Consider the following 22,720-nt stretch of genomic DNA (forward strand, 5'->3'; position numbering starts at 1 on the left):
AAGTGTTTGCGCACTCACGAATGCAATTATCATTTTTCATATATATATATAATTTTTTTATTATATAATTATGCTTTTAAGTTGATGGCTTTATGTAAAATGATATTTTTTTATAAGTTATTTTATAAAACATCTGTAATTTAAAATAAAATTGTGTATAGAATTATAAAAATAATTGTATCATCATTTTTCTAACTAAAAAGAGTTACATTGCTGTTTAATTAAATATAGACTAGAGAGGTTTATCTTTGTCACCATTAAAGGGTAATAAACATTGTGGAATGGTGATGAGGGGCATGCATTCGAATATAGTTTTGCAATATTACGCGGATATTAATTTTGAAATTGATTTATTTTCTTGTCACTCCAAATTGTAAAAGATATTTAAAAAGTAATCTGATATCCATCAATGCCAAATTGATCTTCTAATGAAATGACCCCATGGGAGTCTCCTCCTAGTACGATAAATTTTAATCCCCAAGCTTGAGCTTATTTAAAAGTTAATTTAGGCCTCGTTTGATTACAAAGATGAAATGATATGAGAATTTTGTAAATAGTAATGAGATATGTTATGAATAACGGTAAAATTATTTGAGTTAAGATGTTTTATAGAGTTTTAAAAAATGATATAGAAAAAGCTAAATAAAAATATTATAAAGTTACAATATTGTTAAAATATAATTATTTAATATAATTTTTTGTTTTGAGATTTAAAAAATTTGAATTATTTTTTATGTTTTATTTGAAAATTTGGAAATTTTGTAATAATTAGAAAAAAAAGTTAAAAATTTAAAATTTAAAATTATTTGTATTTAAATAGTATTTTGATGTTGATATGAGATGAGATTGAATGAGATAGATTGAGATCATTTATTGAATCCTTTAAGGGAATGAGATGAGATGAAAATTTTATAAATAGTAATTAGATGATCTGTAAATGGAAAAATCTTCTTGCAAGCGATTTTGCACACCAATGTTAAATGTAAGACATTCGTTTAATGAAACTTTTCGTAAGACAGAGGATCTTATTCTTTTCTCAAAAACACATTTCTTCGATTTTATTTTGTAATAAAAAAAGCTATGTGAGTGTTGGTATGCTGTTTGGTGTGCCTAACTGCTTGTACCTAGTAAGTATTTTTTGAGTTTTGGAAAATGAGAGAAAATGTTATAATGATTATAAGGCGATAATGATTAAAAAGTTGTAAGTATTAATTTAAAAATATTTATTTTTGAGTGACATTTGAGAAAGATATGTGATAAGATGAAAATTATGAGATAGAAACTTTTTCCAAACAAGAATAACATTTTTCTCACACTAAGTTCTCAAATTTGAATATAAGATTTTAGAGATTTAAATCATTTTTCCTTTGGAAGAATAACTACCTAAATCAGGAAAAAAAATAAATCAAACTCCAATAAAATTATATTGGGTGAACATCAATGTAAAATAGGAATAACAAAATATGAGACATAAGTTCAGCTATTTGTTCCAATGAAAAATAATCATCAATCTGCCTAGTCTGCCATATATCAATACAACATTACAGCAAATAAGGTAAAAAGTTAAAACCAAATTAGCTTCATTTTTCTATCAAAGACGCCTGAGCTATAGGTTGAAACAAACATGTCAACAAGAAGGCGAAATTGCATGAATACAAATAGAATAATGGGAACACCACCCAAACCAATGATAGGAGCAATGGTCCAATATTTTTCACGTAACATAAGTAAAAGAGCAGCAGAAAAGGCTATCATCATAGTTGCAATAGAGAAGAAGAGTGCGAAAAGACCTTTAATCATCTTTCTGGGCAAGGATCTAAGAAAGTCTTCTTCTGCATAACGTGATGTATAGATTCCTAAAAACATCAATACTGAAATCGAGGAAGAAAATAATGACAGAGAATCAGTTACTATAAAAAGTTTAAATAGTTTGTCATGCACGAGGATTGGCAAGCCTGTATCTTGATTGTTACCACCAGGAATGGTAAATGCTGCGGTGAACATAATGGTAATGATGAGAGTGCCGATCACAGTACAAGAAGTTGCCGTGTCCATCCATCGCTCTCCCTCTTTTCTCATATCTTGGTGGTCTTTCGTAAACAATTGTCTCGCAGTAAAACCGTCCCTGTTTATCATTTGTTTATGAGAGAGAGGGCAAATGCATTCCACCTCCTGCATTTATTAAATAAAAATATGATCAGGAAAAACTCGCAACTAGAATATTGCAAAAGAATTAGCCATCAATATTCAATCAACTGAGACCATCATCATGTTTTTTCGGTATTGCTTCTCCTTGATCACTTAATCTTTTGGCTTTTTGAATAATGAATTTTGTGGTTTTCATTTTTATACAACCATATATTTATTTAAGGGTATTTCTATAAAAGAGTATTATATTGTATAATTTATTTTATAAAAATTTCATTCATTTAAAATATGAGTGTGCAAAGAATTGTAAAAATAGTTGTATATATGTCCGTTTCTTTTTTCAAATTTGTAATTTGTTTTTTTCAATTTAATCAGTTTATTTGATTTTTCGTATTGAAAAATTGACTGTGAGAATTTTAGCTTTCTTATAATAAAGACATGCTTAGTAGCAATCTTGTGACACCAACAAACATAGAATGCAAAACAAAGTTATTCTATATATAATAAATATAATACTTGCAGAGTGGTTGAAGTTTCTAATTAAGATTATTCCATAGTAGAGTTCTTAAAATGAAAAGTACCATTGTTTTGAAGTTAAGTGATACAGATTTTTCCACCCCACATTCCCTACATTAATATAGGGGAATTAAAAAATATATTAGAAATAAATTTGGTAAGAAATGCAGATTTTAAGACATATTAAAGTAAAACAAATGGGCTTAAGGTCATGAATTCTTACCTAAAAAATTGAAAGGTTTTTATACCTACATTTCAGGGTACTATTGTTGTTCTCCCTTCTCTCTTTTCAAAATCTATCTCCAGATTAGTTTAAAGAGTGTATGGTCGAGAGCAAAATAATAAAGCAGTAGGGAGAGATGGATGGAGCTGACCTTAAACCATTGAAGTTCTCTTTGCAGTTGAAAAGCTGCTCCTCTTATGCTATCGAGAGGAGTATTTTCTATTAACATCCCTGCCATATGTAATATGGTATTTCCGTGGTAATCTACCATATTTAGTAGATCATTCTTCCTTTTCAAGCTGTATATAAGGTTAAAGATCCTATGTTCACGATGCAAGACGGCCCAATGGAATATGGTCCTTCTTACTTCAGCATCAGTCGTCAACAAAATGTCTGAATTTTCTTTGATTATATGAACAAAAAATTCAAAGTTCCCGCTTCTGATAGCTTGGGGGATTGCGGACCAAATAATCCCTATATATCGATTTCTTGAGCTAATATCAAAAGTTGTTACCGATTTAGACATAAGAGACAGAAGTAGTTGGAATTGAGTTCGGGCCAACTTCATTTCATATAAGCGCTTGAATCCTGTATAATTAATTTGGAAATAACGAAACATTAATGCATGTGGCTTAATTTATAAGTTGGATGAAACAATAAATTATGATAAAAAAATAACAAATTTCAAAAAATAATATGGATGCAATATCAATATATATACCCAAGAGGTTCAGGAGACTTGCAACTAGTTGGCGCCATAGATCAGCTCGCACTGCAAATTAAGTAAAACCAAAACTTGCTCATCTTAATTTATTCCCACAGGAAAAAGAAGCCGCCCAAACTTTGATTAACATTAATGTCAGGAGTCAAAAAATTAGATAAAAAGAAATTAAGTTTAGGCATTAACGCACGTACGTACCTGATCCGATAGCTTTTTCTTGACCATTATTTTGCATAATGTTCAAACGGAATTGATCGGCAGCACGAACACATGAAATGTCGACATGTATACCTTCTCCCCATGCACCAAAATAAAAAAAGGCAAATATATAAAAGCCAAGTAATAATATTTTTTAATCTATATCTTGAAGGAGCAAAATTCAGGCAACATGCATGCACAGTACTATTAAGATTATGATTTCCTCTTATATTCTTAAATACTTAAAAAAATATTTTCATTATAAAGGTAAAAAATAATAATATAAGATAATAAGCTGTATGAAGTTATTTGACTTAATAAAAGTATTAATACAAGTTATTTGGCTGCAGGGTATTATCCCAGTTGCATTATTTAATCATCAATCATATATAATTTTGTGTTTATAAACAATTCATTTAAAAAACAAATAAAGTCAAATTTGTTATTACCTAAAATGCATGTTAGGATTAGAAACTTTTTTTAAAATTTTTATAATCAAGTTTATAAAATTTTTAAACTTGTGAAGTGTTTTGAGATATGTTTCTATGATCTGAGTATGAAAAAGATACTGGTATGGACTTTTGTAAGTTTTTAAGAAAGCTTTTCTTGAGTTTGGTGTTTTTTGTTTTAAATCACGAAAAGAATGCCAATGATTAGATGTATCTACGTTATTTAAAAATAATGATACACTTATATATAATTATTTTATAATATTTTTACATTAACTTTGTTATAATAGGACGTACGGTAGTTATGTCAAAATTATCTGAAATTCAAATGTACGTTAGTATTGTTGATGATGTTGCACTATCATAATAGTTGACTGTAAAATGAGCTGTGAATTAATGTATATAACTATAATTATTTACTCAACTAATTACGTACGTGCGAGAGATATGAAATATAATTATAAAAGATGTATAAAAGTAAGAATTATTTTTTTGATATTTCTTTTTTACGTAAAAGACCCCAATGACTGGAAAAGCTAAGAGGTAAAAAAGATCAAGTACTAACAGTGATTGTAGATCCATTGTTTCCAAAACACCATCCCTTTTCCACTCTCGAGTGCTTCAGTTGAATTATTAGCCAATACCTCCAAAGGAGAGATACCTGATCGATCGCAGGCAAAAGCCAAACTAGGACAACGCTCCATTAAATCCAAAGCCATATCTTTCATGATCATCATGTGTTGTTGTATATACGTACATATATCTAATTAATTAATCCAATGACCGTAGTGAAAGGTTAGAAGAGGAAAAAACATGCAGTAATATTTGTTACCTAAATCTCTGTTATAGATAAAGCTGTTGAGTAGTGAAGCACCAAAGCTGCCTTCATGTGCCTTCAAATCTTCAGTAGGAGTTTGAGAATAGAGATAGCGAGCCAATTTTTTATGCCCATTGGCCATAGCCAGATTAACTGGAAGTTTATTTACAGAATTTCTAATGCTGACCAAGCTCCAATTCTTTGTAATCAGACACTCTGCCATCCTGTAATTCCCACTAATACATGCCAGATGTAGAGCTGTATTCCCGTCATAATCTTGCTTTGCCAAATCATGTTCCGAAATCATATTGACCAACTCCTCCACAATATGTTCATGTTCAGCATTAACAGAAACGTGAAGAACCGTCCCACCCATTAATTCACATGTGATTCTTGATGTCAATGCATGGGGGTGGAGTTCAAGGAAATCTCTCGTAGTTTGCCAGTCACCCATTCGCACAGCCTCGACTAAGGCAGCATAATCATCCTCCCAGATCTCTGGCCCTGCCATGCATATATATTATACATCATGATAATTCATATGCTTTTTGATCTCCAGTTTTCATATTATACATAGACTTATGAAATAAATTAAACGAAACAACTCCGACACCTGTACTACTTACTTTCCAGCAAACTACTACGTACATATCGATATCATCTTTTGTATGCATCTTTTGTATTCATGTTTTGATTTTGTATCCACGTATGTTAATATATATATATATATAATGATATTAATGCAACTTATATTATAACTAGTAAAACAAAAGTAGGTAGCAACTTCAGATAGCAAGATAGCAAGCAAGCATCGCATAAGCCATTTGTAAAAATATAGATCCTACTAAAAAATATAGGTTTTCCTCACACTTTTTTAACGTGTCGTCCACTTTTTACAAAAGTATTATGCTGTGACTTATCTATTAGGACTTGTACTAGTCATTTCTCAAATTTGATAGTATCACTTTTTTCATGGATTAGGCTTTAATCGATTATTTGTCAGTCTAAAATAGCCCAAATAATTAGCCACAGGCAACAGTTTGTTTATGTTCTCTGAAGATGCAACCCAACGAACGAAGTGTTCGATGTGGGCTCTGTTCTGGCCATTCTCGTACAACTTACCACTCACAAATATTCAAAGCCCAATAAGATGTTTAATCAAATCTCTATTGATTTTTAACTTGTCATTATTTTGAGGAAAAATCACAGATTATCCCTGAAATTGTCATCACTTGTTTTGCAAAATAACAATAAAGTTAGAGAAATGATATTTGTAGTTAACAAGTGAATTAATAGGAATCCACGTGAAAAATTAAGTTTTCTAATGGCAGATCCTACTTTTTTTCAAAAAGAGTGCGCACTTGCATAATTCATAATTATATCTAGCATTACTCATAAAGTTAATCACTTAACCAAATTATCACTTCACCTCCAAATTATATAAGTAATTTAACCCCTTGATTAAATCCTATATATTGTTGATTTTGAGATAATTGATAATTAAAAAATAAGTAATGCACTGGTATGATCTAAAAGGCCGTTGGATCTTAATGGGAGAAGGCAAATTGCAAAAATGAGAAGTTTGAGAGATAAAGTTGGATTAGTAATTTGATGGTCACCTTGTAAAATGAGTACCTGTAGTTTGAGGAGAAGATCAAAGTGTAATTTCTCTATTATTTCATTTTACTATCATCCTCTATCTTCAATTTATTTGCATACTATGCTTAATTGGTCAATATCCAAATGTGCTTTCCAACAAATACGATTGAGAAATTTACAACTAAGTTTCAATTCTCAAGTTTCAATGACAAGAAGAACTACAACTAAGTTACAAGATCAACTTTAGCTAAGGTATTGAGAAATTTCCAATTTTCCCTGCAATCATAAGCCTATTATTTTTCTTCCAATAATGTTTGTGCATATTCAGATATTGAGAGAGAGAGAGAGAGAGAGAGAGACCTGATTTGTGTGAACCTGGAGAGTTTTCTTCTACTATGTGCATGCATGTTATGGATTGGGTTAACTTGTTTTGGATTGAAAAATTAAGTTGTTTACTTTTTGGCAGCAAACATGATGTGTCTAAAGTTTTTTTAAAATTAATTGAGATGATTTTTAAAATTATCTGGAGGTAAGAGATCAATACTTTCAAACGATTGATGCATGTCAATATATTGTATACCATATTAGACCCAATGCCTAATGGTAATCAGCAATAATTAACATAGATTTCAGAAATTATGTTTTTTTCCAAATTAATTTAAGTGTCAGATTTTGTACAGGAATTCTAAGGATCTCAATAGATAGATAATAGCTAGCTACCATCGTGCATATATATAAAGACGAGGATCATTCAAACACAATGAAGAGTACGTGACCTCATGATTGATTGAGGAAATTAGTCTCATTTGTGGTTAAGACAGTATGTAAATCACTATCTCATATCCTTTAAGATCATTTGATGATAATAAAATCATCGATGAAGAGTAGTGATGCTGCTATATATATTAATTAATCTTCTTGTCTAGATAAACATATATAATTAATTATTCTTGATGCACCAACTTCATTAATTATTTCTTGGACTCCGACAAGGACGTCCATGTCGCGGTTCTGCTCTAATCATGTACATGCCATCGCTCAAATACATGGTTGCACAGAAATTTTCAGGGTTTTTCAAGATTTTTTCCAAATCAAACCAAACATCTCAAAAAAATTTATATTTCGAATTTTCATAGTTTTATCAAATAATTACCTAATCATTACTCAAATACAAAAATCAATACAACTTTTATAAATTTTAAAACAAAAAATAATTTTAAACAGTTATATTCAAACAATTTTTCAACTTTATTTATCTACTTTCACAAACTCTAATAAAATTCTTATTTTAAAAAATATTTTTATTTAATTTTTTCTCTCTCATTTTTCAAAACCTAATTTCAAACAAATTCCCAAAAATCTCAAATACTTTCAACTATTTTTGGTAGCCAAATGTGGAGTTGATCTCTCTAACTAACTAATTTTATTACCATTACCTTATAAACCAATTAATATATTTGGAGCACCATAGTACATTATTTCTTTTTGTGACTAGCCTAGTCTTTACTATTGTTGATATTCTCTACAGACAAACGTCCAAAAAACATTACAAGAAAATCATCATGTCTAAACAGAAACTCAATCTCATCCTTCATAGAAAGAGATTAGGACTCAACCTCTACAGATAAACGTCCAAGAACGAACTCTTTTTTTTTTAATTTTTATTAAGCAATAAGAAAAAACAATAAGATAGATGCGAAAATAGAAAAATTATAGTTTGAAGTCTTGGATCAACTCCGGTAGATTTCAAAATCTATGACAGAGCATGAAGGGACCGCACTTATATATTTTCAACCACAAAAATAAGATATGAAAGATCTTATAGTAGCGATTTCAATGATCCGATGCATGTGACGAGAAAAGTTGCCTAGTGCTAGGTGATCAAATTAAAAGTTGAACTTCGCCTCCACATTGATGCATGGAAACGAAAAATTAACCTGATGCAAACAACGATCGAAGTAGATGATCATACTCACGATTAGGATCGTTCATGGATGACGCGTGCTGTTCCAAAGCTGCCGCTACAAATTATCCCACTGCACACCCGTAGTCAATGAACCTAGAGGCCGGATGGTTAGATATATACCCACTGCGCATGAGGAACCGAAGAACAAGGTCTGTCACTATATATAGAATCCGTTTGCATCGAGAAACACTCTCAATTCATTTTATCTCATTTTATTTTATTATTACAATTTTTTTAAATTTCTATACAAAATATAATAAATAATTAAATTTTTTTAAATCTCAAAATAATATTAATATTAAAAAATAATATTTTATTCAACTCATCTAAAATTATCTTATCTCACTATCCAAACGAGCTCAAATTAAGAACAACTTGCATACGTATTATTTTATCTACACAACATTAGTTTTTACACTAAGTGAAAAAAATGACAATAGTTAGGGTGACTACCAAATGTGTACTAAATGTGTAAATTAGTACAAATGAGTTTTTTTTTTCTTTAATCATTTTTTAAACATCCTTGGTTAAGAAAAAAATAAAAAATAAATATAAATTCACTAATAGTCACTTTCTTATAAACTATTAAGAAAAAATAAATAAAAATAAAAATATATGAATGAGCATATTTGGTGGATATATTTAATAGTCATACTATTATTTTTCATAAAAAAATAATATAAACAAAAATGTAAACATATAAAAAGTACTCGATCTTTTGACACGATCTTTTAGATTAACTAATTAATAGATCTGCAAACACTAATTAATAATTTATTCCTTCATTTTTTTATGTCGTCAAATCATGAAAGCAAGGTATATTAGAGATGTTGCTGAATGAAAGCAAGCTAGGGGGGGATTTCAAAGCAAGGTATTGGATGTTGCTAAATGAAAGCAAGGTATTGGAGAGTTGATTCTCGCAACTTTTGGAAGCTGGCAAATAAAAGCGAAGTATTAGAAACTTTATATACATATAAATAAGACTGTTCATCCGGGCTGGATTTTTTCCCGGCCCGGTCCGAAACCCGGATACCCGTTTTCCGGTTCCGGGTTCCGGGCCGGATCAAATCCGGGCCGAAATCCGGATTATAAAACCCGGACCTATACGGTCCGAATGTGGGTGACTTAAAGCGGTTCCGGATTTCCAATCCGGTACCCGCATTTATACCTAAAAACAAAAGGCTTCGTCGAGTACCAGTTGCCCGTTCATCTCTTTCGTTTAGCTTTCAGCCGTCCCCCCCTCTCTTCGAGTCTTCTCTTCGAGTTCATCTTCGTTTCTTCGAGTTTCTCTCTCTCTTTTCTTCGAGTTTCTCACTTGTGGCTCCGTCGTCTTCTTCTCTCTCTCTTTCTCTCTCGTGCTGAAACCCTAGCTCCTATCACTCTTCCTCTGCCGATCGAAGATCTATTCCTCATGGCCATCGTCTTCTACTTTTTCGCTCCGTCTTCGACTTCTACAACCAAGGTTAGTTTTTCTCCATTTTACATACTCTCTGTGTTGGTGCTATTATTTCAATTTGTTTTAGATGTGTAAGCATGTGGGAAAGGATTAGAATCTGTTTTGGGTTTGTTTTTAAACGTGGGGTTTTATTTATTTATTTATTTGGGTTTGTTATATGTTGTTATTTTGCTTGATCTGCTATTTTTTCATGTCTTGGCTTGCTTTCTGCAACTGGATTATTGTTCTCTCCGTTGATTTTGGGTTTATTTTGATGTGAATGTTTGAATGGAGTAATCTGAAAGAAAACAGAGCCAAACTCTGTTCCTGATGGTGGTTTTTGATAGTTTTTCTGATCTCCTTAGCTTAAATTGACAGGCACCAACCGTGTAGGTTATTCAAAGCCTTGTAGATCTTGAAGCACTTCAACCCACAGGAGACATGTCATCTGTAAGCGCCACGTCATCCCTATAAACAATTAAAGTGTAATTGATTAAGCATATTGCTTCAAAGAAATTGGTATGATCCATCTTAGAATTTAACTTGTTTGTTCTATTCCTAGGTTAGGAGATTTGTGCAGTTTTTCTTGGATAATTCGTTAGGTCAGAAACCAGATCAGCAACAGACTTTGGCCGCAATTGGGGGAGGTAAGAAAGGATTTGATTACTGACTGTACAACCATATAACCCTTATCATCAGAGATAAGAATGGGATTATGGATGTCTTAATATGTTGCAACTAGTTACTTATAAAAAAAAATATGTTGCAACTAGTTTATTTTCATTCTGAGCAAGAAAATGTTTAGTTACAAAAAGGGGATAAAAAAAAAAACCAAAACCCTTGTACTCGGTTGAATAGAATAGTATTTGGTTGCGTAGATCATTAGGTTTAATGAAAAACTGTTTGGTTTTGAATTAATTCTAATTAATATTTCTCCAGTAGTGACTCATTCTTTTCCATTGTCCTTGCAAATGACCCTTACATGTCCTACAGTTGAAGTATATGGATTTTTCTTTTTGTCTCACAGGATTTATTTGCCATAGTACAAGATCAGCCTTGAAGGTACTCTCTCTCTCTCTCTCTCTCTCTCATGCTTGCTTAAATGTTAATGCACATTCAGTCTGTTACATGTCCTACAGTTGAAGTATATATTCTATTTAAGTATAGGATATATGAAGGCAGCAAAAAGTACTAGCGCCAAGCAGGCTGTTACCACTATGAGGGTAATGATGATCCTCATTTTCTTTCAGTCGCCTGCATTTAAAGGCAATCATTTGTTAGGCAGCCAAAATGATCCTTTTTTTTTTAGTGATTTAGTTTGTTTTCTTGGTACAGTTTCATATTCATGAGGCTTATACTGTTCTATTTTTCTTTTGCAATAATAAAAGTTCGAGAATTCCATTAAAAGAGACGCAATCATTGGTGTTAGGCGTTGTTAATTAGTGTGATAAAACTAATCTGTGATAGAAGAGGAAGTTGTGGACAAATATATATACTTACTTGCCCCTTGATATTTAGTTGAACTTGGAGATTTAGATGTGTCTCCATAAAAGCTGTATAACTCATACCTCAAGTTTCCTTAACAATAGATTTGAACTGTTCTGGTTGGGAAATATTCTGCACATTATCTAAGCTGATGTTTCCTATAACATTCACTTGGCCAAAGAAATTTTGGTTGGACAGAAAATGACAGAAAAAGTTAGGATAAAATGACAGAAAAAGATGCATGTGGTTGTCTCTGATTATTTGCAAATTAAGGCTAAGTTTGGTTGTGTTAATATGAGTTCTATTTTTCTTAATTCTAGCATTCTGACGTATGCAGCCTGGTATTCTCATCTCAGTCACACCAAACTTATGCATCTATAATCCTAACATGATTTTTGATTGACTACTTCATGCTCAAAGGAAAAAAAATAGAATTAACTATCTAGAAATACAATTATGACATACAAATGCAACATCATTTCTTGTTTGCTAAACAATTGCATTATGTGTTTCAAAGGCTAAAACCGGTTTACTTTCCTCTTTTCCTATGAAAAAGTTTGCAACTTACACTCAAATATAATAAAGGTTAGTTTCAAAAGAACTATACAAATAAAGAATTCCTTTTCTCTTTAGATAGCTCACGATTTTGCACTTGATGCTATGATGGTTGACTATTCAATCAGGAGAAATGATCAAGTTGAAGCCTTATAGTGGGATGCTCAATATTGACTTCGGAAAAGTAATTGGAAAGAGAGATGTTTATCTTTTGTAAGTTCTGTTGGCAACAAAAGCTTTCAAAGCAGTGAATTTCATGCACCTGATGCAAGAGTTTCATCCATTATGTCCACCAAAGTTCAAGTTTCTAGTCTCAGACCTTAGATCTGGGTTTTTTTTGTTATTTTACTAGTAAAATGGCTTAGATAACGCTCCCTTTCTACAGATGAATTAATATCTTGATTGTACTAATATAAATCATTGTAGTTTTGTATTTTACAATGTAATGTAATGTGTAAATAACAAAATAGTGTAATATGTAGTGGATTGCATGCATTTTAGTTTTTCATTTTTATATATTTTTATTATTCTGGAAAATGTTAGTATTATGCTATTTAATGATGACTCAGAAATTGTTTTCATAAAATATTATGCTTTTGTAAAAAAATTATGATTTTCAACACTTTTTAAATTTTTTTTTTAATAAGTATAGAAGATTTATACTTTTCAACATTTTAATTATAGGCTTTTATAAAAATAAAACAAAAAAAAAGCTTCTAAACGCTTTACATACATTAAAAAAAAAAAAAAAAAACCGGGTACAACCTGGAACCCGGATTTCCGGGTTTTAAAAACCCGAATTAATCCGGGTTCCGGCCCGGGTCTGACCCGGATTAATCCGGCCCGGGTTCCGGCCCGGGTTTAAAATCCGGGTTCCGGTCCGGGTATACCCGGGTTCCCGGGTCGGAACCCGGATGAACACCCCTACATATAAAATGAAAAAAAATTATATATATATATGGTAAAACCGGTCGGCCGGTTCAGCAATTTTTTACTAGGTCAAATTGAGAACAAATCGGCCGACATCAATTATGCTTATTTTCCACCGCCAGCCGATCGATTTCCTGTCGGTTTCGGCCGGTTCCATGCTCTGACGGCCGGTCTAATCAGTTTCCGACCAGTTTACTCGGTTCGTATGTATACGCCCCTATTAGAAAGTTTGTTATTAGTTCCCAAAAGTTTTGGGAGTCGGAAAGTGAAAGGAAGGTATTACGTTTGGTTCCCTTACTCTTGTCTCTTGAGATGTTCTTCCACAAAAAAAGTATTTTATTCAAATCAGTACTGACCTTTAAGGATCATTGATTCTTTACTTTCGAATGGTAAATGTGTCTTTTATTTTTTTAATGTTCAGTTTTTTGGGGGCTAATATGTCGTTGATTCAATGTTTTTAATAGCACAATTAATTAACGAATATCATTTTGCGTTGAAAAATTATTACAAAAAAAATCAGGACTAAGGAAAAATTACATTTTCTGAGATTCAAGTAGAATACCAGAAACTCAGGGAATTTTTTAATTAACTAGTGCATCAATTTGAGTAAATTTATATATTTAAAAAACAATGATAACTACTAAAAATCTATGCACATATTTTGGCCGATAAAAAGTTGGTAAAAAATAATAAATACTTAATATATCTTTTTGTGTTTTAAATTTGTTGAGAAACTTTAAAATATATGCATAATTTTTTTTTCTCAAAATTTTCCTTGGAAATCAAAAGTCTTATCTACTAACAATTTGTGGTTTTAAAAACAAGAAAAGAAATGTAGCATTAGGATTTGAGTTTCAACTAGTTAAAAATATCAGAGAAAAAAAGTGAGCACTAGTAGTGGCCTAGTTAAGGTTTGGACAAATTTTGATTAGGAAATTTATTTTTATAAATTTAGCTGACCATTTTTCAACAATACCAAATAATAAACTCTCTAAATCTATCACTATTATATAAAAATATTAAAATATTTATTTATTATTAAAAAAGTACACATTAATTTTCTAATGTTCATATTATTCCAACTAATATAATTTTTTAACAGTCTTTTTGAAGATTGGAGAATTTTGCAAAATGAGAAAAAAGTATTTTAGATTATTATTTTTTTATTGTGAAAACGAAATTCTAAACTCTGGAATAGCCAAATGTATATCGTATAAGACTTCCATTTATTCTGGAATAGCAAAACTCATGAGTTATTGAGTTCATTTTTTAAGACCAAAAAATAATTTATCCAGCAAGAAGATGGTGGACAAGTTTATTGTAGATATAGATAGTTTGATGTAGCTGTTTTTTAAGCGAACTAACTAAAGTTTAGCCAAATTTTGACTATGTCTAATTCAGTACCAGTGCTCTAAGTACCATTTAAAGGAAGAAAGCAAACAAAGGTGCAAGTTACTGGCAGAACCATGGAAAACAACATTTAAGCCGGTTTGGATTGAGAGATCTCACTACTATTCACAAATTTCAACTTACAAATCTCACTATTATTCATAAACTATCTCAATTCATCTCATCTCTCAATTCAAATAGGTTATATTTTTGGACAAAACCTCCAGACCAGTTAAAGAGATGCAATAAGAAATATAGCTTTTGGGGGTGACATATTTTTGTCACCAATAATCAATTTTCTTTGGTAAAATACTTTTTCTGGCAAAAGCTTATCATCACAATATTGTCGAACATAACTAACAATAAAAAGCATTTTGCAACGAAATGTTGTCTTCGTCGCAAATGTTCAATTTTCCAGCAAATATTTTCCACCACCAAGAACTTAAATATTGGTCACAAAAACCATAACATAGTCATTTCCAATGAAAAAATAACTATTTCCAGCTAGGAGTTTCATCACAACTGCGAATAACTCTGCTCACCGCAAATAGTCACTTGCGGCCAAAAAATATATTTTCTATGAGTTATATTCACCACAACTACTAAAAAATTCAATATATGTATATAATTGTAAAACTAAGAAAATGAGAATGAGCCCGAGATGTTCAAAATAAATGGTCTACTATAAGCATAAATATAAATATACAAACCCCGGAAATCCAAAATTCCAATTATATAATAATTTTAGAATAACATGTTAAATTATGCTAACATGCTTACCAACTCAACATCATCAAAATAATAGCAAAGAACTGAAGAAATCTAAATAACACATTAATTATATAAATTGAAGAGAATGATAGGAGGATTGAGATTTGCAATGGCTAAAAAAAGTCAAAGGAGAAAAGTAATCGTGTGCAAGATTTCTACGGGCAAAACTAGGCCGGCGAATGGGGTTCTAGTCCCCGGCCCACGTGGTACCAGGTGGGTGGATTGGGTAGGAAACCATATTTAACCAAGCAAGGCAGATTACAGATAGGATAATGATATCCACCTATTTGGATATCCACCCGCCTAGTCATTGCCAAGTCTAAAATTTGGCTAGAATCTTACATTTTGGCTATAGTATTAATTTTTGACTATCTGAGTCCACATTGGACTAGTCATTTTAAAGTCAAAATAATAATATTATATTATTATTTTAATAATATTTGACATTTTTTTTTCATATTTTACAAATACACTTCATATATTTTAATAATATTTGATAAAAAAAAATATTATGAATCCAGATTTTTACATACATTCATAATGTGTATACACTTCATATACACTTGATTATTTTTTTTTTCATATTTTGCACCCAAATTGCTACATACATTCATCGGTTTGAGAGATTCACAAACAAACTCAAACCACAAGCTTCTTAACCATACACAAGTCATACACATTATATACACAAACCATACACAAACCAGCAACACAGTCCCATACAAAAGAGTCCCATAAATAAATACATACACAATCCCATTCAAGTCCAGCAGCACAGTCCCATTCAAGTCCAGCAATACAATCCCAAACTTAGTGCAAATACAAAAGAGTCACATACAAGAGTCCCACAAATAAATAGCCAGCCACATATTTATCCACAAATTAGTTGCTACCCAGTCACATATTTATCCAGCCCACATGTGGCTGGGCAGCCACTAAATTCTCAAAAAAATATGTTCTATAAATATTTTTTTGATAAGAGAAAAATATGTTCTATAAATATTAGAAGTTAGATATCTACATAATAAGGTGTCGAAGGAGAGTTAGATCTACCTTCGGAATGTGACTTCGATTCCTCAAAAATTGTGTGTTGAATATTACGGAAATATTCAAGTTGCATAGCATTCATGCCACGTAGATCTAGCATCATCATATTGCATTCAAATTTCTTCTTCTCTAGTTCAAACTTCTTCTTCTTTAATTCAAATACTTTCTCGCTTTTTTGGTCTGCCTTCAACGCAGTATTTCTCTGCTCTTCCATAGTTGTGGCTCTATCATAGGTCATTTTAGCTAAGGAAATGCTAATCTCAGACTCTTTGCCTTCCATCGATTTTTGCTTCATCTCCCTTTCTTTCTCAGCTTTTTTGTCTAGAGGTCTCTCAGCAAAAACCTTCATGTTCTCCTCCACTGTGTCAATAGCAACTTCACCATGTGGCCTTCTCCTCTTCCCTAGGGTGGAGATGTGTTGCTGCCATTTTGGTTGGTGTCTCAGAAGACACCAACAATTATCCATTGTGAAGTTACTCTTCTCCATCTTTTTGTACAAAATTTTTGCCTTCTCAATCTAGAAATCCATAGGAATATTGTTAGTTCATAAATGAGTCCTATATAATTGTGATAATTAAAGGAAAATGTTACATACCTTGTCTTGCTTCGTTGCACCACTCGGATGCAATGACTCTACTTGTGCTAAAAATGCATAAAACTTATTTGTGCAATTCTGAATCGAGGACCACCGATTCATCAAAGAAACTACAGAACAATTGACATTGTTCTTTTTTTTATATTCATGATAAAATTCTGAAATTCTTTCCCACATTTGCGTGGACTTTTGATCAGTACCCTTTATTGCATCGATACTAGTGTTGAGCCAAGCTGAGACGAGGAGGTTATCCTCCTCTGCAGTGAAAGATGCACCCCTTTGAACTTTTTTTGGAGGATGCCTCTTTTCACCGTCATTGAATGTTGCTTTGAGCACAACATTAGAATGTTGCGTTGGGGTGCTAATACAACCCTCTCATCCACTTTGTAATAGAGTGGTGAAGAAGGGATCATCATCAATTTGTGTGTCCATCCTTGAAAAATATTACATTTTCAACGAGTCAGAAAAGTTTTAAAATTTAAGTCCCAGAAAACATCAAATTGATGTTGTCACAAATTAAACAAACTGACATGCAAACAGTCCACAAATATGCTCCAAATTAGAGTCAGAAATAAAATTCATTTGCTGATCTGGTATGCAAAGAAATATGTAGAAAAATATCAAAGGAAAAAAGCAAAGAAATATGCAGAAAAACAACAAAGAAATAAAATTCTGATTCTGTTTTGCAAAGAAAAACAGCAACATAATAAACTATGTGTTCTTGTTTGCAAAGAAGAACAGCAAACAAGTTTTATTCCTCATCTGTTATACAAAGAACAACAAACTCATCTCTGTTTTTGGTTGGATGTGTTGATGTTAATGTTCTACTCAATCTAAATCAATATTATCTAAACAATAATAGGCATGCTCACAACTCAATATTATCTACTCATCTCTTTTTTATCACTAGCAAATCATGTTATACATGCAGAAAATATTAGGATGTAGCTTTGCACATAAAGAAATGCATGCATACCCACATACATATACTTGTTTTTTTTATAAGTGTCTTAACAATTGTAACAAATAATATATGTGGTGTTTTCGGGATCAAATGGTATTGAAAGCAACCATCAATCAAGATAGCCACAAACGTTAATGTAGTGTCCAAGCCATTACCCACATAAATATACTACTACATACACACATAAATACACCCTAAAGCATGCTTACATGAAAGGAGAGCTAGCTTAAATTAGGGAAAATTTGTTGATGAGATGCATTGAATCAGTCCAAAATCCTTACAATAGCTTCATTATGGAATGCATCAATACCAAGATCAAATGCACTAATACATGAACCATGTGGACCGGTGGGTAGTTTTAAAACAACTACAATGAGAAGAATTCAAATTCTAAAGGTCAAATTGATGTTGTCGAACAGGTCCACAATAATAATCAACTTCTGTAGAGATGAAAATGAATTGAGAATTGAGATGACTACAACGGATTGTAGTTACCGAACCAAGCAACCAACTTCAGAAAACAGCAACAACAATACAGAACCAAGCAACCAACTTCTAGAAAACAGAAACACCAACTCTAATAACTACAACGGATTGTAGTTACCGAAAACACAAAAAACAAAAATGGGCTCTCAACTCTAAGAATCTGAGAGGATGTTTGGCTGGACACGAATTCATACTCAAAATACTCAATACAAATCAGCAACAAATTCATCAATACAAATCAGTAATACCAATTATAGAAAAATCAGCAACGATAATAACCTTTTGTCCCACAAATTCATACCCATTTCACAAATTCACAAATTCAGACTCAAAATCGACAATGAACAGCTTACCCAAATAAAGTTTCGGTAGTCTTACCAACCTAAAACGAGACAGAGTGTCGCGTTCTTGAGCCAAGCCGATAGAGAGAGAGAGAGAGAGAGAGAGAGAGAGAGATGGGAAATTACACAACTGTCGAAGATCAACCCACGAAAGGTGAGAAAATCGATTGAGGAAGAGAGAAGAGGGAGAGGAGTTTCAGAAAAAGAAAATGTCAAACGGAGAGAAGAGGGAGAGACGAGCGAGGGAAAGAAGAGGGAGATGAGTTTTAGAGGTTGAAAAATGGCAAACGGATAGAAGAGGGAGAGAAGCCGCGATGGAGCTACAAAAAAAAAGGGTGAAGGAAAGGGAAAAAGATGAAATGCGAAGGCGAGACGAGGGGGAGAGACGAGAGAAAGAGACGAGGGCAAATACAAGGGAAATGAAAAATACGAGGGAAAGAGAGAGCGGAAACAATAAAATACATATTTGCTCCTTCTACAGGTACTCGCCAAGTATGACGAGCGTGGGAATTTTACTGTAGCTAAAATTAGAAAAATATGACTTTGCCGATTTCAATGCCAGAGATTTTATCTCAAAATCATATGCAAATTAGACTTGGACTTGGCAATGGCTAGTCCATTGCCAGTGCTCTAACCCTAGTTTTCCCCACCACATCTTAAGAGTCTTTGAGCTCTTCGTCTTCTTCGACCATCCTTCTCTTCTCGTGTTTATGCCCTTTTCTTTTTCTTGTTCTTCGTCTTCGTCTTCTTTGCGTTCTTCTTCTATAGATCCCCCTTAGCATTCTTTGTATTCTTCTTAATGTTCTTCTTCGTCTTCGTCTTCTTCTTTTTCGCATTCTTCGTCTTCATCTTCGGTAAGTTCGATGCTGTGTTTCGCTAGTCACGATCCAAAGATCTACCGTCACACGACGACGTTTGCTAATTGCGAACCAAAGATCCACGACTGCACAACGTTCTCTGGTACCAAATCAATTCTCGTTCAATTATTAATTGGATTTTCATTCGATTTTGGTTAGTTGATTTCGTTTGGTTTGATTTTTGTTGGAGCATAAGATGGGATTGGATGGCCAGGATGAAAAGAGGGCATCCGCCCAGACCGTCAGGTAGCAGAATGGCTGCCTGCCTGCCTACCTGCTTATGGCATGTTGCAAGCCTAGGCAAAACTAGGGCTGAGCACCGACACTTTCGGAGTCGGAGGGCCCAACCTCCGACTCCGACTCTGACTTTGTCGGAGGTCGAATCTGACCTCCGACTCCGACTCCGAGACATACAAAATCCGCTCCGACTTCGACTCCGACTTGTCGGAGCGGAGTCGGATTTTTTTATTATTTTTTTTAATATTTTTTAACTTCATATTTGACCCACTTTTTAAAAAAAAAAAAAAAAATTTGTGAGCTTTCAATTTTCAATTTTCTTAACATTACAATCTAAACTAATTAAACTTTTGATTATAACAAAAAATACAACTAAATAAAACAATTAACATACTAACATGCATTCAAAAATTAAAAAGAAAGTCCTATTACAATAGAAACGACGCCGTATTGTAGTAGTATACTAAATAATATAAATCTATTTTATATTATATATATATGAAAATTTATAAAAAAAAATATATATGATATATATTATTATATATGAATATTAAAAAAAATGTACCGTATACGAAATATTAATAATAAACTAATATACTTGATATATATATATATATATATTAAATCTCTAATCTCTTATACTTGATATATATATTAATATATATAAATATTAGTTATACTAATACTTATATTAGTATTAGTTATTAATACTATATATAATTATAGTGATTAGTATAATTATATTAGTATTAGTTATAGTGATTTAGTATAACTATATAATATATTAGTATAAGTTATAATACTATAAGTTATAACTATAGTCTATATTAGTATTAGTATTAGTTATAGTGATTAGCATAACTATATATTAATATTGGCTATAATGATTTTAATTTAGTATAACTATATAATAGTATTAGTATAAATATTATTATATTACACTAACTATATCACTAATAGTATTAGTATACTAATGCCTAATACTAATATATCACTATAGTTAATAGTATCACATAGTAATATAGTATTAGTAATTAATACTATAGTGCTTTATATAATAATTTATATATAGGCTTAAAGTGGTTTACTAATAGTATTAGTATTAGGCCATAAATCTAATTATTATACTAATGTATATTAGAATTACTAATATATTTATCAAAATGAATATGTTGAGAATTTATTAGGTCAAAAAATATAATTAATACAAGATATTGTTATATAAAATTTATATGAATAATACTTTAGTTATTATACATTAGTATTATATGTTATTATAAATTTATAGATTAGTGTTTATCCATTAGTATATGTATTACAATATTACATGTTGATGTTATTATGCATCTTAGTGTTTATAGTATATTATATATACATTAGTATTACATGCTATTATATTTATACATTAGTAATTTAGAACAACATGGTAGTAATATTGTAAATTTTTAATAGTATGATATTTATATATAGTCATATACTAAACTATTATTAGTAAATTTAGTCTATATATTATAGTATAAATATATTATTTAACTAGTATATTATTGAGTTTAACTAACTATATAAGATATAGTTGTATAAAATTTAAATAATTAATATATAGAAAAACACATATTTTTATAACATATGTATAAAATCGGAGGCGGAGTCGGAGGGTCACGTCGGAGGCGGAGGCGGAGGGTTGGAGTCGGATCGGAGCGAAGCCGGAGTCGGTTCATCAATGACTCCGACTCTGACTCCGACTTTCAAGAGGAAAAAAACTCTGACTCCGACTTCGACAGTCGGAGTCGGAGTGGAGTCGGATTCGGAGTCGGATTGTCAGATTTTTACTCTGCCCTAGGCAAAACTACCCATGGAAAACAACATTTATAGAAAAAAATAATTAGACCGGTCAGATTTAAAGCCTCAATATTTACTTGCCATGTAGACTCTCATTTAATTCCAATAGTGTGCGCATCACATAAGATAATCTCCTTAATTTGAAATGCTAACCCCCAATTTTGTTACATGCATCTTTGTTCATTAATCTTCAGGCTAGGTCATTCATTTTTCCATTCGATTGTTAGAAAATGATGCACTCACAATATTTTTTGCGTTTTAAATAAAATGTATTTTTGTAAAATAACTTATAAAAGTAACGTAAACTCACAAATTGACTTAATTTTCGATTTCATATGATACATTGATCTATTTTATAATTAAAGTAATTTTACGATCTAACGTACAACATCAAATCATATCGATTTTTGAGTTTATTTTTATGGTATCTAAAGTATTTCATTTTAAAAAATACTTTTATTTTAAAACATGTGAAAAAGGTTGTTTCTATTATTACTGTTATCCTTAACCCCGGTTCCTGAGCGTGACCTTAGACATCAGTTCATATCCAGCTTAAAATGCAGATTAAAGATGTTGCCGCAGATTGTGTTTATCTGTGAAGGTGCTTGACTTAGGTTCATCCTTATCTGCAGCATATCATCATGCATAGTTTAAGATGGCATTATATGAATATCGTGTCTAAAAATAAATAGTATTGTGCATTAATTCATTTCCTAATTAAATTTTGAATCAGTTGAAAACCGAGTCTATTTTAGTACATTTAAATAATCGCCCATAGAACTGGTCCAATGGGCCTATTCAATCAGATTCTAACTCATTTCTAGCCCATTTGAACAAATTTCAACTAATTTAAAGCTCTTTATTATTATTATTATTTTGTTTGAGAAATGAGTTCCTTTTTATATTTCTTGTACATAAATACAAGATAACTAAACATATATTACTTTATTAATCCTTGTATTTAATAAAAAGAGGTAGCAAATTCGAAAGATAAAAACATGGAGTATTTTTTTTTTCACTTAATTGAATATAAAAATAAATAAATAAAATAGGGGAGTATGAGTATTTTATTTAATTTGTGGTTTTACACAAAATACTACCATTCCCATGGCCTTATAACTTAAAAATATTGATCTTCTTCGTACACAAGAG

General features: G+C 31.4%; 1 protein-coding gene, 1 long non-coding RNA gene and 1 other non-coding gene across 3 annotated transcripts; 1 reads left to right on the forward strand and 2 right to left on the reverse strand.

The window, feature by feature from the left end:
• Positions 1-1,563: 1,563 nt before the first annotated feature.
• Positions 1,564-8,750, reverse strand: LOC108996227. Its single transcript, XM_035690012.1, has 7 exons — positions 8,609-8,750; positions 5,088-5,576; positions 4,821-4,976; positions 3,807-3,899; positions 3,609-3,659; positions 3,039-3,475; positions 1,564-2,172 (listed from the first exon to the last, which is right to left on the reverse strand). Exons 1-7 carry the CDS (start codon positions 8,661-8,663, stop codon positions 1,564-1,566), a joined length of 1,890 nt encoding a protein of 629 aa, XP_035545905.1. The 5' UTR covers positions 8,664-8,750.
• Positions 8,751-9,959: 1,209 nt separating this feature from the next.
• On the forward strand, positions 9,960-12,473 carry LOC108996234. Its single transcript, XR_001996970.2, has 5 exons — positions 9,960-10,099; positions 10,451-10,522; positions 10,635-10,719; positions 11,100-11,134; positions 12,241-12,473. It is a non-coding gene; the product is annotated as an uncharacterized LOC108996234 (long non-coding RNA).
• A 5,398-nt stretch (positions 12,474-17,871) lies between these two features.
• Positions 17,872-18,000, reverse strand: LOC118348562. The gene has a single exon (XR_004801639.1). It is a non-coding gene; the product is annotated as a small nucleolar RNA snoR80 (small nucleolar RNA).
• Positions 18,001-22,720: the final 4,720 nt, after the last annotated feature.

Source organism: Juglans regia, chromosome 5 (genome assembly GCF_001411555.2).
Source record: "Juglans regia cultivar Chandler chromosome 5, Walnut 2.0, whole genome shotgun sequence".
Taxonomy (NCBI): domain Eukaryota; kingdom Viridiplantae; phylum Streptophyta; class Magnoliopsida; order Fagales; family Juglandaceae; genus Juglans; species Juglans regia.

Excerpts from the sequence above, each read along its gene's own strand:
- LOC108996227 (XM_035690012.1), bottom strand. The coding sequence starts at position 8,663 with ATGAACGATCCTAATCGTGAGTATGATCATCTACTTCGATCGTTGTTT. Across the intron at positions 4,977-5,087 it reads TATCTATAACAGAGATTTAG|ATATGGCTTTGGATTTAATG; the intron begins GTAACAAATATT and ends TGATCATGAAAG. Across the intron at positions 3,900-4,820 it reads ACAATGGATCTACAATCACT|GTATACATGTCGACATTTCA; the intron begins GTTAGTACTTGA and ends CATGGGGAGAAG.